General features: G+C 56.0%; 7 protein-coding genes and 1 non-coding gene across 8 annotated transcripts; 5 read left to right on the plus strand and 3 right to left on the minus strand.

Annotated features, from left to right (window-relative positions):
- Positions 1–26: 26 nt before the first annotated feature.
- On the plus strand, positions 27–671 carry CLUP02_16376 (uncharacterized protein; the record flags this gene model as incomplete). Its single annotated transcript, XM_049295298.1, has 3 exons — positions 27–97; positions 264–442; positions 493–671. 3 exons carry the CDS (start codon positions 27–29, stop codon positions 669–671), a joined length of 429 nt encoding a protein of 142 aa, XP_049152445.1.
- On the minus strand, positions 44–142 carry CLUP02_tRNA322. Its single transcript has one exon. It is a non-coding gene; the product is annotated as a tRNA-Pro (tRNA).
- A 611-nt stretch (positions 672–1,282) lies between the features above and the next one.
- Positions 1,283–2,758, plus strand: CLUP02_16377 (FAD dependent oxidoreductase; the record flags this gene model as incomplete). Its single annotated transcript, XM_049295299.1, has 1 exon — positions 1,283–2,758. The coding sequence occupies one exon, from the start codon at positions 1,283–1,285 to the stop codon at positions 2,756–2,758; it is 1,476 nt and encodes a 491-aa protein (XP_049152446.1).
- A 322-nt stretch (positions 2,759–3,080) lies between these two features.
- On the minus strand, positions 3,081–6,088 carry CLUP02_16378 (transcription factor TFIID; the record flags this gene model as incomplete). The annotated part of the gene is made up of 11 exons (XM_049295300.1): positions 3,081–3,138; positions 3,201–3,341; positions 3,423–3,519; positions 3,589–3,638; positions 3,726–4,144; positions 4,197–4,284; positions 4,344–4,617; positions 4,676–5,218; positions 5,276–5,335; positions 5,431–5,666; positions 5,883–6,088. The coding sequence occupies 11 exons, from the start codon at positions 6,086–6,088 to the stop codon at positions 3,081–3,083; spliced, it is 2,172 nt and encodes a 723-aa protein (XP_049152447.1).
- Positions 6,089–6,523: 435 nt separating this feature from the next.
- On the plus strand, positions 6,524–6,769 carry CLUP02_16379 (uncharacterized protein; the record flags this gene model as incomplete). The annotated part of the gene is made up of 1 exon (XM_049295301.1): positions 6,524–6,769. The coding sequence occupies one exon, from the start codon at positions 6,524–6,526 to the stop codon at positions 6,767–6,769; it is 246 nt and encodes an 81-aa protein (XP_049152448.1).
- A 29-nt stretch (positions 6,770–6,798) lies between these two features.
- On the plus strand, positions 6,799–7,874 carry CLUP02_16380 (uncharacterized protein; the record flags this gene model as incomplete). Its single annotated transcript, XM_049295302.1, has 3 exons — positions 6,799–6,891; positions 6,968–7,266; positions 7,583–7,874. 3 exons carry the CDS (start codon positions 6,799–6,801, stop codon positions 7,872–7,874), a joined length of 684 nt encoding a protein of 227 aa, XP_049152449.1.
- Positions 7,875–8,330: 456 nt separating this feature from the next.
- Positions 8,331–8,933, plus strand: CLUP02_16381 (uncharacterized protein; the record flags this gene model as incomplete). Its single annotated transcript, XM_049295303.1, has 1 exon — positions 8,331–8,933. The coding sequence occupies one exon, from the start codon at positions 8,331–8,333 to the stop codon at positions 8,931–8,933; it is 603 nt and encodes a 200-aa protein (XP_049152450.1).
- Positions 8,934–10,318: 1,385 nt separating this feature from the next.
- On the minus strand, positions 10,319–12,464 carry CLUP02_16382 (electron transfer flavoprotein-ubiquinone oxidoreductase; the record flags this gene model as incomplete). Its single annotated transcript, XM_049295304.1, has 3 exons — positions 10,319–10,418; positions 10,482–12,057; positions 12,146–12,464. 3 exons carry the CDS (start codon positions 12,462–12,464, stop codon positions 10,319–10,321), a joined length of 1,995 nt encoding a protein of 664 aa, XP_049152451.1.
- Positions 12,465–13,214: the final 750 nt, after the last annotated feature.

Genomic DNA, 13,214 nt, shown 5'->3' on the forward strand with positions numbered 1-13,214 from the left:
ATCATGTAGATGACCAAAACATCAAAATGGCAAAAGTTATCAGGGGCCCAACCGCGATTCGAACGCGGGGCCTCGCCCATTCAAGCTACGCTGAAGGGTTTTTAAACCCGAAGGGCGAATCATACCTCTAGACCATTGGGCCTGATGTTGCTGGATGACAGTTCCCCGCACGAGCGAGCCTAAGACCGCGAGGGCGCCTGCCTGAAATCGTGACTGCAAAAGACAGGGAAGAAGGCAGTCTCCTGATCCAAGTTGGGGGACAGTGGCGGCTATTTGAGCTCAGCCCAACAAGCCCAGCGCACTGATTTCATTTCCCGCCATCACATTGCCTGCCAGGATGACGTCGATTATCTTCCGTCAACCATCGCTCATCGCCGAGGGGAGTCCAGGAACATCAACGCTCTGCTATGCTCACCATCGTCAATTGCCATTTTCCTCTTGAGTGAGAAGAAAACCAACATATCCACTCATCCGCCGCTTACATCGGAAAAGCCAAGCCTGTACAGGTTCAAAAACCACGCGACCACGTCCGTCTCGTACTGCCGCAACACCTAACCCACCGCCAAACCTTTCCCTTCATGCAAGTGTCGGCCAACCTGCAAACCAACCTTACCGATCCCGACTATTCCCAACTGGCGGAACCCCCCACCAACACCATTGACCATACATGATGACCCCTCCAGACTCCCCCCCATCCCACGCCTGGTCGCAGGGGAAGGCAGAAAATGGGAGAAGAAAGACACCGGTCGGCGCCCCCGCCAAGCAAGCCCGCACTCCAACAAACTCCCAGGTCTGTCCCTCGTCCGGGGTGGAGGAAAAACTTACGATACACCGATGAAATGACACCGCCAACGCCATTTCCAGCGAGCAAGTCGACGCGAGACCTACCTTACCCCCGGGAGTCGGGAGACGCTACCGACCTCCCACCCAATTCGATAACCTAGCCCAGACTCCCCCAGCAGTCTGCAGAGGAAAGGAAGAAAAAATTTTGACCTCCGATAACGCCCTTCCCTCGTACGTGTGGCCGCGTGCGGTGAGCTTTCCGCACCGCCAATTCCCACTCCCAGAGATCGACCCGCACTATTATTTCTTCGTCCTATCCTGTCCGTCGCATTTCTTAAGGTAATGTTTTCTCTCCTGCCCTTTTGGCTTCAAAGGTTCTCAAAAGTACCTCTACCTTACCCCGTGTGATCTTCCTGCCTCCCGCTCCCGCGCCGGGTACCCGCTCCGATAGCATACGAAACTCCATCCACAGACACCAACACCAGACGAGAGCCACAAGATGCCCTCCGACCCGGCGGCGGCAGCGGCGACAGAGCCAGCACCCTCCTCCATCCTCATCATCGGCTCCGGCATCTTCGGTCTGACCACGGCCTACGAGCTCGCCCAGCGCCCACGCTACGCCTCCACAAAGATCACAGTCCTCGACCGCTCTCCGATCCCCGGCCCCAGCGAGGACGCCGCCTCCGTCGACTCCTCCCGCATCATCCGCGCAGACTACGCCGATCCGGCCTACGCGACCCTCGCCGCCGAGGCCCAGACAGAATGGCGCAAGACCGCCCACCCCTCTGACCTCGGCGCAGAGGGCCGCTACAGCCAGTCCGGCCTCTGCCTCGTCGCCGACCCCGTCGCCACGGCCTCGACATCGTACTTTTCCTCCTCCTCCTCCGCTTCAGCAGCAAAGACCAACGCCGACGCCAAGCAAAAGGCCAAGAAGACCTCGCTCGAATACGTCCGCGAAAGCTACAACAACGTCGTCTCCCTGGCAGGCAAGGACGGCGACAAGATCATCAAGGAGCTGCCCACTCCCACAGCCATCAAGGACTACCTCGGCACCCCCGAGGCCCCGGGCACATGGGGCTACATCAACCCGCTCGCGGGCTGGGCCGACGCCGGCGCCTCAATGTCCTACCTCGCGCGCAAAGTCGTGGCTCTTAACCGTGTCACTTTTGTGTCCGGCGTCGCGACCCGCCTAAACTACACACCCGACAAGTCGACCGTCACAGGCGCAACCCTCCAAGACGGCTCCGTCCTCTCCGCCGACCTCGTCGTCGTCGCAGCCGGCGCCTGGACCGGCGCCCTCGTCGACCTCTCCGGCCAGGCCATCGCCACGGGCCAGGCCGTAGGCTACATCGACATCACCCCCGACGAGCTCGAGGTCCTCCGCAAGATGCCCGTCACCCTCAACTTCAGCACCGGCCTCTTCATGATCCCCCCCTCAGGCCTGCAACTCAAAGTCGCCCGCCACGCCTTCGGCTACCTCAACCCGACCGCCATCCCCCACCCCTCGCCCCAGACCCCGCCCTCGACAAAGTCGACAGTTTCCCTCCCGGCAACCCACCTCACCGACCCGAACCTCAAATTCCCCGCCGAAGGCGTCGCCGCCCTCCGCAAAGCAGTCCGCACCATCGTCCCCATCCCCGCCATCCACGACCGCCCCTTTGTCCACACCCGCCTGTGCTGGTACACCGACACCCAGACGGGCGACTTCCTCGTCTGCCACCACCCCACCGCTCGCAACCTCTTCGTCGCCACCGGCGGCAGCGGCCACGGCTTCAAGTTCTTGCCCGTGCTCGGTCGCGAAATCGTAAACGTGCTCGAGGGCCGCGGCGACGAGGTCTTTACCGAGAAGTGGCGGTGGAGGGAGGTCAAGAGCAAGGCGGACGTGACGGATTTGTACGAGCACATCATGACGGAGGACGGGAGCCGAGGAGGCATACCTGGTCTCTTGCTGAAGCAGGAGCAAGCCAAGTTGTAGACGGAAGAATTAACACCCATCCATCCACCCAATGGAATCGCATTGATGTAAGTATATGCTGAATGTAGATACCATGTAGCGACCGTAGAGATAAAGCTGTTGAAAATGTACAGTCATGAAATAATATCAAGAGCCACAGGGAATAGAGCTTGCGTTGAAGTAGTTGTGATTTTCAAGTCTTTTACGAGGTGTAATGAGTACGTTCCACAGTAGTACGTAGATACATCAGTCACTAGTCACCATCCCAAGGCAGGCACAGGCATGTAGTAGAAACCGGGTGTTGGCATTGTAATAAAAGATAATGCCGACTTGTCAACTCGAATCAAACTCGCAGACTGAACGTAGAGTAAGACTTGAGTGATCGGTCATGTCGCCTAAAACTAGGCAACGATCATTGCAAAACCGGTTTCCCCCCTTCCACCAGCAGTCCCTTCCGACCTACTGTCCAGGAGGCAACTTCAACTCCGTATCATCCCCGTTGATCATCCCCCATCCGGTCCGAGACCCCAATGCATCTAAGTCGAGTCCATTAAAAACGGCAAGGTCGACCTGCGCATCTGCCGTCGACGGTGCCACGAGCAGTCTATGTAGTGCCGCGGAATGAGAAATCTTATTCTTTTCATTTGAATCAACCACCTGACCGGAAACTTCCGGCCCGGGTTACCTCCTGTACCAACGCCAATGCAATGCAACGGAAAAGATGAAGTGAGCAGAACGGGCGTCGATGATTGTGTCACGACCATATTGCCAGGTGACGGACGCTCGATTTTTTTTTGGGTTGTGTGAAAAAGAATTCGTGGTATCGTGAAAAAAGTGTTGTCTAGTCGTACAAAGTCGGTGGTTTTGTGTATGGTGGTAGTACATCGACTGGGTCAATGATCTATCCACGTGTTCAAGTGTCTGTTTAGACCTTGCGGAAATCTAAAGAATAATTAGTAGGTGAAGACCGGAGATTAAGAAAAGGTACTTACCCTGAAGCACGGGATAGATCATCTCGAAGGCCTGGTAAATCTCCTCTCGCACCTTGGCACCGGTGAGGACGATCTTGCCGCTGACGAAGATAAGGAGCACAATCTTGGGCTTAATCATGCGGTAGATAAGACCAGGGAACAGCTCAGGCTCGTAAGAACTGAAGTTGTGATGGCGCGAAGCGAGACCCTCCAAGCGAATGGGGAACTTGATATCGCAAGAGCCGACAATGTTCTGGATCTTGAAGTCCGTGAACTTGGCGTTGAAGCCGAGCTTCTGGATGATACGGGCGTACTTGCGAGACGCAAGCTTCGAGTCATCCTCGGACTTGGCACCGGTGACGACCATCTTGCCGGAAGCGAAGATCAGGGCAGTGGTCTTGGGCTCACGAATACGCATGATGACGGCAGCGAAACGCTGTAAAGTCATAGTCAGCGACAGTGCAACTCGAGTGGGCATATTGTCTCACCTTGGGGTTGTACTCTGCGTTTCTCGCGTGCAGGGCGATCGTCTTGAGGTCCAAGCGGCAGTCCAAGTTTACCGTGGCAACGATGTTCCTTGAGTAGGCGAGATAAGCCTCATTGAGCAGAAAAAAGATCACTCATGATATACATACTGCAACGTAGGAGTCAAGCCACTGCCACCCTGTGTCGCGGCAGGCGTCGCAGCAGGTGTCGCGGGTGTCACCCCGGTACCGTTTGCAGGCTGCTGGCCGTTGGGCACAGGGATTTGTCCGTTGACGGCCGCCTTATCGCCGTTCGCCTGGGGAGGGAGCTCGTGAGCGCCGCCGGGGAACGAGAGGGAGCCGGGCGCGGTGAAAGCCTTAGCCTGCGCCGCACTCGTGGGATGGGTCTGAATCGCCTCCATGATTGCGGTGGATGGATGATGACCTGAAACCGAGAATAAGAGCAGATCTGAAGCCTTGCTAGTTAGTCTCGTTTCTCGAACCGATTGTAATAATGATAAAGAGTATGAAGTGTGGATCCAAAGATGGGGACTGTGAAGTGATAATGAAAAGATGTGAAAATGGGTCAAGCGCGGCAATATTGTGTTGATGGGAAGCTTTGGTGAAGTAAAAGATGCAACATAATGTTCGGAGGTTGGGGGGCCAATCACAGGCGCCAACCACCCCCACCGGTTTGTGGTAGATGGGAAGGCACGACAGAGATGATGGGCAGGCAAATGGAGGAAGGCACCCCGACCACGACAAGAGAGGAGAGAAAAGGAAGGAGGGCATACCAATTGTTGGAGATGAACAAATAAATGTCTCCCCTACAGTATCTGCTGGGCAGTAGGTATGTAGGTATGCGCGTGTATCTTGCGATGCGACTTTTCTTGCGATCAGTGCCGAGCTTGTGACAGCGGCGGGAACGGGATGCAAATGGATCAAATGAGGTAGGTCGACGAGAAGGTCGTGGGTTTCGTAGGCGTCGCTGCGATAATGTCGCGAATGACCCAGATGCCAGCAATCAACTCGACGTCTCTGGATACCTCGTCACGGTTCAAAGCACGGTGTCTCTATTCGGCGACGGTGCGTGCGATGTCTACAGAGTGCAACGGACTCGTTCTCGACCTGGTGTGTCGTCGGAAGGGGTTCGCGCGGGAAGTCTGACGAAGATATGTCTCGAAAGGAACGTATTCCAGTTCTTTTCTCGTCTCAGAGTACGAGATCCGGGGGGACACTTTCAGTTAAGAAGGTATACCGCCTGGGGGTTCTGAGGATTGACGGGTTCGTCGGGTGGTTAATAGGGAGAGGAAGAGAGAGTAAAAGTCGACTTCCGAGATGTGGAAACAAGAGTCGCGACAGCGAGCTGTGTTGTCCAGAAGGATCGCGAGGAAGTAGAGTGTAGGTTGATGACAGCAGATGTGTCTATCGTGGATATCGGACTTGTGGATGTTGCGATGACGATGACGACAAGGACGATGCGAAATCGTATCTCTGAGTCGTGATTGGAGGATTGGGGATGGATTGAGTGGGGGTGGAGAAGGAAGATTAGAAAGGCCGAACGTGAATGGATGACTACGCAAGGCCGTCGGTCGGAGCTTCCGCGCAAGAATTTCGAAACAAGCGGGTTGGAGGGAGGCCTGCCTCTTTATAATTTTGGCCATGGCCTACCTGAGCAGTCGCCCCAACGACACCCCCCTGCCACACAACCCAGGGGCCCCAGGCAGCCAGTGCGCCGTGGCGGTTGGTCCTGCTTGACATTGCTTGTGCTTAGCGGCCACGCTAAGGGCATGCACCCAATCAGCGCCTTGGAAAATCTTCATTCTATCTCCTTCCTGTCCCCATGTACCCCTGCTGTGACCACCCCAGCCCCTGAAGTATCGCAGCACCGCGTTTAAGGTCTCTGTACTTTGCATTGTGAAATCCATTGATTTTCAACCAAGTCGCTCTCTTTTTTTGCGACAATGCATTCTGGCCAGTGCTTACCCTTCCAGTTCCACGCCTTCCAGTCTTTCTTGATTGAATCTTTGCCTCTCCTTGCGTTGCTTTGCCTTTTACTTGCCTCTGGCGTGCCCTTCTCACAGCTGCCCAACCTGCCACTGGCCAGCTCTTGGACGTCCCTTCACCACAGAGGCTGAGATGCCCTCCCTGATGGATCCTACCTATGTCATCATCAGCTGCCTTCCTCTTTTTTTTTTTTTTTTTCTTTTTTTTTTTTGGTCTTGTGCTCTGTTGCCCCGGAGCCTGCTTTCCTGCCTTCTATCCGTATATTGTTCTTCCCTTTATTTTTTATCGTTGCCCCCTGCCAGCTGTGACTCGACTCGCTTGCCTAGGTTCCTGGCCCATCCCTGATGGCCACACTTTTTCCGTCAACGCAACCCGGCGTGATCATCCACTCCGATCGCAAGCACTTTTCTTTCTTCCTCGCTTTCATTTCGGAGCTGTGGGCAAACTGCGACCTTGACCTACCGCTTCCCTACTACAGACACGGCTTTCACACACTTGTCAGAATGCGACACTCTTTTCAGCACTGCTCGCCACGGCCTCACGACGCGACGGGTCAGCACTCAGCAGCAACAGCAACAAGACTGACATGACGGCGAAACCAACCACATCTGACAGGAGCATGACGACGATCTCATTCGCTCCAGCCATGCGCTCAAACAGAGGAATCGGAACGAATGGCGCGTATTCGTTTGTTCACACCGCGCAGTACGGAGTATGAACTACGGATACCGCACTGCATCCCGCGACAGCTCAGCCCAAAACCCTCCAAAAATCCAGCCGGGTAATAGGCCGTGGGCCGTGTCAAGACCATCTGGACGCCAACCAAATGCAAAATCCCACTGGCGGCGCTACCTCGTACGGGTGCCGCTACCACAAACGCTACCCATAACCCACGACCTGCCGACCCATTCCGCCATTCCGCTCGCTTCTTCCTCCTTCTTCCCAGTCTGCCAGTGCCAGGCCCGCCTGGCTGTCTATCTGTCTCGCGACTAGCCATAGTCAGAATACTCCGTACGGATACCAGTCTGTCCCAGGCAAGCCCAAGCAACATAAGCCAGGCAGGCTCCAACAGGCTCCTCAGCGCCGCGTCAGTCAGTTTCTTTGGCAGCTGCAGCACACCCATCACGACTCCAGGAGTCTAGAGTCCAACCACTGGGGGGTGTTGGTCTGGATTGACACCGACTGGGCCCCCCCTTCCATCCTCACCCCTTTCTGACCTGCCCCCCCTCCCCTCCCCCCTTTTTATGATTTTTTCCAATCCTCTCGTCCCAGCAACCCAAGGGTTTTCTTCCCTCTTCCAACCCTCTTCTCTCAGTCTCCTACCACACGCTAGCGCTCTGAAACGCTGAGCCTGCCCCCTACTTTGATGGCCTCACTGACGATCACATCCGACACGAGCTCAGTCAGTGCAAAGCGGCGGCAGCGGCAAGAACAGCAACAGGAGCGAACGGCCTCTCCGTCAAACCTGTCAGAAGGGTCACCAGACCACGTTGTCGGCATGTCGCCCGGACGCGAGGACACGACACAAACGCGGGGACCGAACAACAAGGAACAAAAGGGACCGTCATGACCACCAGGCAGGAACGCGAAAACGGCAGCTATTTTTCATGGCGCCTGCACTGCTTTCGGGCATTCGCGGTCTGTTGGCAGGAATTTATGGGCCGCGGCAGCAAACAGACGGCTTGCGACGTGTGAGTCATTGACGTCAGACCGGCTCCAATCGGCCAGTGGCCAGCCATTGGTAAAGAGGGAGACGGGAGAAGGGGGAAGAGCATTGAGAAAAAGGGCTGGGTCTGCCAGTCTGATCAATGGTGCGTGTTTGTCGGTCGCCTCCTACTGCGTACTCCTCCCACCAGGCCCCCGCAACAAGACTGGCGCGTCAAGGTACTGGGTACGCGAGCCTTGCCACGCCGCGGCCCATCACTGGGGACTACACGCAGTATACCTATCTCTGGAACCCGAACTTTCGCCCGATGGAAAAACTCTGTCGACATCCATCAAAGAAGGTCCTTTTGCGACTTGTCTTTCCCCAAAGAGAACTGAATATCGTGTAAGTCCGCTCACCAGCAGCCAGCACCTCTTCAACTCGACCTTTTGTGTCCGCTTGACGTCGCTCTAGCCCAAGCATGGCTGGGCGTTGCTTCGCCATGGATGCAGAGAAAGGGCGCTTGCAGCAATATTACAGATGCAAATTTTATTGCAATCTTACAACAAGGTATCGGGTACCAGGTCTATCGCGAGACTGTGGGTGATGGTCCGTGCACGCACAAGTACCTCTGGATCCATTCCCAAGTCGAGGTACTTTGTCTACGCCTTCGGCTTTGCCCTCGCGACTCATGCATGTGTGAGCCCCATTGCCCCAAACCTCAGGCCAAGGTTTTTCCTTTTTTTTTTTCTTCTTCCACACCCCAACCTCGTGCTTGCAGCTGCTGCTTGCTGGCGCTGCTTGCCAGGTGCTTGCTTTTCTATACGGTTTTAAGGCCGCATCTCGGCCTTGCGGGCCCTACCAAAGCTCCATCTGCGCTGCGACTCATGCAACTTCAAACATCAAACTCGTACTTTGTAAGTCCGACAGCCTCGTTGGAACATGGAGGTGGCTCACCCTCACCCTCGAACTTGACACCACCACTCCCTGAGACTGTCACCGTATGTATCCTATTTCTGCCTCCATCGCGACGCCCAAGGTTTGGCTGCCCATCGCACTGCCAATTCTCCTCGCTTTGGGCAGCGTGCAGACCCCAGCAACTGACCTAGAGTTCCCAACTAAACGTAAGAAACCAAACAAAACCCAAAGAGCTAGCTACACGACTCAATCAACTGGCACGCAAAGCACGCCATCAGACCGAGATTCAAAATAAAGATTCAAAAGAACGCTTGTCCGACTTGAAAGACTGCACTCCAGCCACTGAGACGGGCACTGAACCCGCATTCTTTTCACATTTGCAATGTGTCCCGTGGAAAAAAATCGTGGGCCTCCCCCCCTCCTCCCCCGTTCCAGCCTCGCCCAACGCATGGAGTTCATGAACCACAAGTGTCTCGCAAGTTCGCATCGCACCCTTGGTTGTCTCCGATGTCGTTCCCTTCTCACCCCCTCCCACCTGGCCCCCCTCCCATTCCCGCATTCCGCCCGAGTCGGGGTCTACCTCCGATCGGGTGCCACTCCGCACAGTCGCAACTTGAGCACGACCTGGAAGAAATGTTATTTTTCCTGCAGGGACTCTCTCTCTGTCTCGCGATGTACGTGTCGACTTGATTCAGCAAAGGCCCCCCCTCCCTCCCTCCCTCCACCTTTCCCCTTCTCACGTGCGGGAAGTATATACTATCTCATCCATCCATACCCTCCATCGTCAAATCGCGAGCCGACGAGAACGACGTCGCGACAGTAGGGACCCCTTGCCTTTTTTTCGCGCCCCTTGTCTTTCCAGAACTTCGACGTCGATGCAGGCAAGGGGACGCGTTGGGCATTCGTCTGATATGCCGCACACTGGGCACACACTGGACACACGCACACATGCACAATACACGCTCCAAGTCGGGGCCAGCTTGCCGGACCAGCCTGGATGGGAACAATCGCGTGTGTCGTCATTCATATGTGCAAACTAAACTGCCCAGTGGGTGAGTAAGGTAAGGGTATCGTTGTATCCTTCTTTGCCGATGCGGACTGATAGGGATATCCGTACTGCGTAGTCAGTTATTACTGCTGCTGCTGCTGCTGCTGGTTTGGATTGTTAGACGGTCTCTGCGCAATCACATGGCAAACTTTGACAATTTCTTTGTCATGATATTCTGCCTTTCACCCATTTTTGACCGGATATTCCGACTACGAATACAACCTCCACCCCAAGTGCGGTTACACAAAACCCCCCATTGACACCGGTATTGTATTCGGGAAGGGGCCTCTATATGTTCAAAGCCCATGCTCTCGACACTCCCTTGCACATGTTGCCCCAACTCTTCCATCTCCCTCCGTCTTGAGCAATATCGTATAAAGATGTCCCCTGCTATGGTCCTTGGCTTGATCTGATGGGGAAAAAGATGTGACAGTCTTTTGTCCAGATCAGATGAGAGAAGGAACATGATTTTTCTATCCGGTAGTGAATACTCCCAGCCATCATGCTGATGGATATATAAAAGTAGTCTCATGACATGTAGTACTTGGGACCCTCGCCACCCTGCGGGACCTGCCAGTTGATATCCTGGTTTGGCGCCTTGATGTCGCACGTCTTGCAGTGGATGCAGCTACAAATGTAAAAAGTCAGTAAAGCGTCCTCTCGTGATAGGAGACCTGCAAAGGAAACGTACTTTTGCGCGTTGATCTGGAACCGCACCCCGAGCTCCTTGGTCTCGTCCTCAACATACTCATACACGCCCGCCGGACAGAACCGGTTCTCGACGCCCTTGAACTTGGGCCACGTCTCCCGCGTGTGCTTCTCCCAGTCCTTGACCTGCAGGTGCACCGGCTGGTCCTCCTCGTGGTTCGTGCCCGTGCGGCTGACGCTCGTGAGGATGTCAAACGAGATCTTGCCGTCCGGCTTGGCGTATTCAATCTTGGGGAACTTGTCCGCGCTGCCCGTCGCCGCGTGGTCCGGCGTCTTGTGCTTCAGCGTCCAGGGGACGCGACCTTTCAGGACGTACGCCTCGAGACCGGAGTAGGCGATGCCGCCGTACAGGCCCAGCGGGGTGTGGAATGAGGGGCGGAAGTTGCGGACTTCTTTGAGTTCTTTCCAGATGGAGGATTCGCGGAGCTTGTCTTCGTAGTCATATAGGAAGACGGTGTCGCGCGGCTTCTCCTCGGCCTCCTCCCCCTCTCCCTCCTCCGCTATCGCGCTGCTGCTGGACGACGAGGAGAGTGCGTTGAAGGCGGCCTCGGCGGCGAGCATGCCCGACTTCATGGCGTTGTGCGTACCCTTGATCTTGGGCAGGTTCACGAATCCAGCCGAGTCACCAATCAGCGCGCCACCGGGGAACGCGCACTTTGGGATCGACTGGAACCCGCCCTCAATCAGAGCGCGCGCGCCGTATGTGAGGCACTTGCCACCCTCGAGGACCTCCTTGTACATGGGGTGGTGCTTCATCTTCTGGAACTCGCCGTAGGGCGAGACCCAGGGGTTCTCGTAGTCGAGCGCGACGACGAGGCCGATGCTCACCAGGTTGTCCCCGAAATGGTACATCCAGCCGCCGCCGTACAGGTCCTTGGACAGCGGGTAGCCCATGGAGTGCGTGATGGATCCCTTTTGGAACTTTTCCGGCTGCACCTCCCACACCTCCTTGATTCCCAGCGCGTACGTCTGGTGCTGGCTATCGCGGCGCAGGTCGAATTTCTTAATGACCTGCTTGCTCAAGCTGCCGTGACACCCCTCGGCAAAGAGCGTGCAGCGCGCGTGGAACTCCATGCCGCGCTCAAACGCGTCCTTTGGCTTCCCATCGCGGCCGATACCGAGGTCGTTTGTCGCGACGCCCTTTACGCTGCCGTCAACCTCGTTGTAGAGCACCTCGGAGGCGGCGAAACCAGGGTACACCTCGACGCCGAGCTCCTCGGCGCGGTCGCCTAGCCACTTTGTGAACTGGTTGAGCGAGACAATGTAGTTCCCGTCGTTGTGCATCTGCGGCGGGGTCGGTAAGGGGATCGCGACCGACTTTGTGAGGAAGCGCATGCGGTCACCGCCGGCGGGCGTGGCGTACTCGAAGCGGTCCGGGTTGTCCTCGGACAGCCAGTCCGGGATGAGCTCGTCAATGGCCGTAGGCTGGATGACGGCGCCCGAGAGAATGTGGGCGCCCATCTCGCCGGCCTTTTCGAGGAGGAGGACGCGGAAGTCTTCGTTGCCGGCTTCGTTGGCGAGCTGCTTGAGTCGGATCGCGGCGCTGAGACCGGCGGGGCCTGGAGCGTTGAAGGCATTGTCAGCTCAATTGGGATCCAGACACAAAATGTATAGCACGAGGGCGTGGGGGGTGGAATGGTTCCGTACCGCCGCCTACAATGACAACATCGACCTCATCTGCTTCACGCTCAATCGTTGCCGGATCGAATTCGTCGTCCTCATTGCTTCGTCGTGTCCTACTCGTCGTGAAAGTGCGTGCGCCAAGAGGCCTGAAGATCGTAACGCCCGCAGAGCCCCGTGTAGATGGTATCCTGCCAGTCGTGCTTCTTGACTGGGTTGTTGAGCTGGTGGTAGCCGTGGTGGCGAGTCCTGCTTGAGCGGGACGTGTAGCCCGAAATCGACACCTTGAGAGGTTGCGCGTGCTGCGCTGAAGACTCCTCGCGAGAGGTGACGCCGAGGTATTCATCTTGGCTACGGAAATATGTGCGCGAGCGTATGTGTATGCTTTAGTTGATCGTGTCGTAGATCGGGATTGTCCCTTTCTAGTGAACCGGACTACCACAAGGAACGTCCAAGTCGGCGTGGGCGTGGTTTCGCTCCGTTCGGTTCCCTCGTGCGCTTTGAGAGAGGGAAGCCGAGGGAAAGCTAGTGACGCGGGCGCAATTGGTGTTTCTCTCACTCGACCAAGTCACTCTGTGGTTCGTCAATTAGGCAGTGGTGTGTGGTTGAAGTCTAGCAGCGGAACCTAGAGAAACAAGGAAAGAAAAATGGCGGCGGATCTTTTTCAATTACAGTAGACGGCACACTGGGGATCTTGACGAGCTTCGTTCCCTCCCCCCGTCTCTAATACGTAATGCGAGGGGTGGTCAAAATGCTTGTAACTTGCCGCCCACCAGCTCGGGCCCTGTGGTTTCCTGTGGGTGGTGATAGCCGAGAGAAACCGGTCGATGGTGTTTGGACTCGGTTAGTACTTGCACAATACAGCCATTTGTAGCTCAACCAACAGGTAGACCCTCGGTATCCTTGGATGCTCTTTTTACAGCTGAAAGGTACCTGCGTATCAATGGCCGGGAGAAGCCGAGTGACTTCAAGCAGGTCAAGTAACCGTCGGACGCTGCAAAGAGTTTAACGTCTGGGGCGCCGAGCTGCAACCGTCCAATCACCGTCTGCAAATTTCAAATGTGAGCTGGGTCCCTCCGATGTCGTTTCGGCTGCA

This window comes from Colletotrichum lupini, chromosome 9 (genome assembly GCF_023278565.1).
Source record: "Colletotrichum lupini chromosome 9, complete sequence".
NCBI lineage: Eukaryota > Fungi > Ascomycota > Sordariomycetes > Glomerellales > Glomerellaceae > Colletotrichum > Colletotrichum lupini.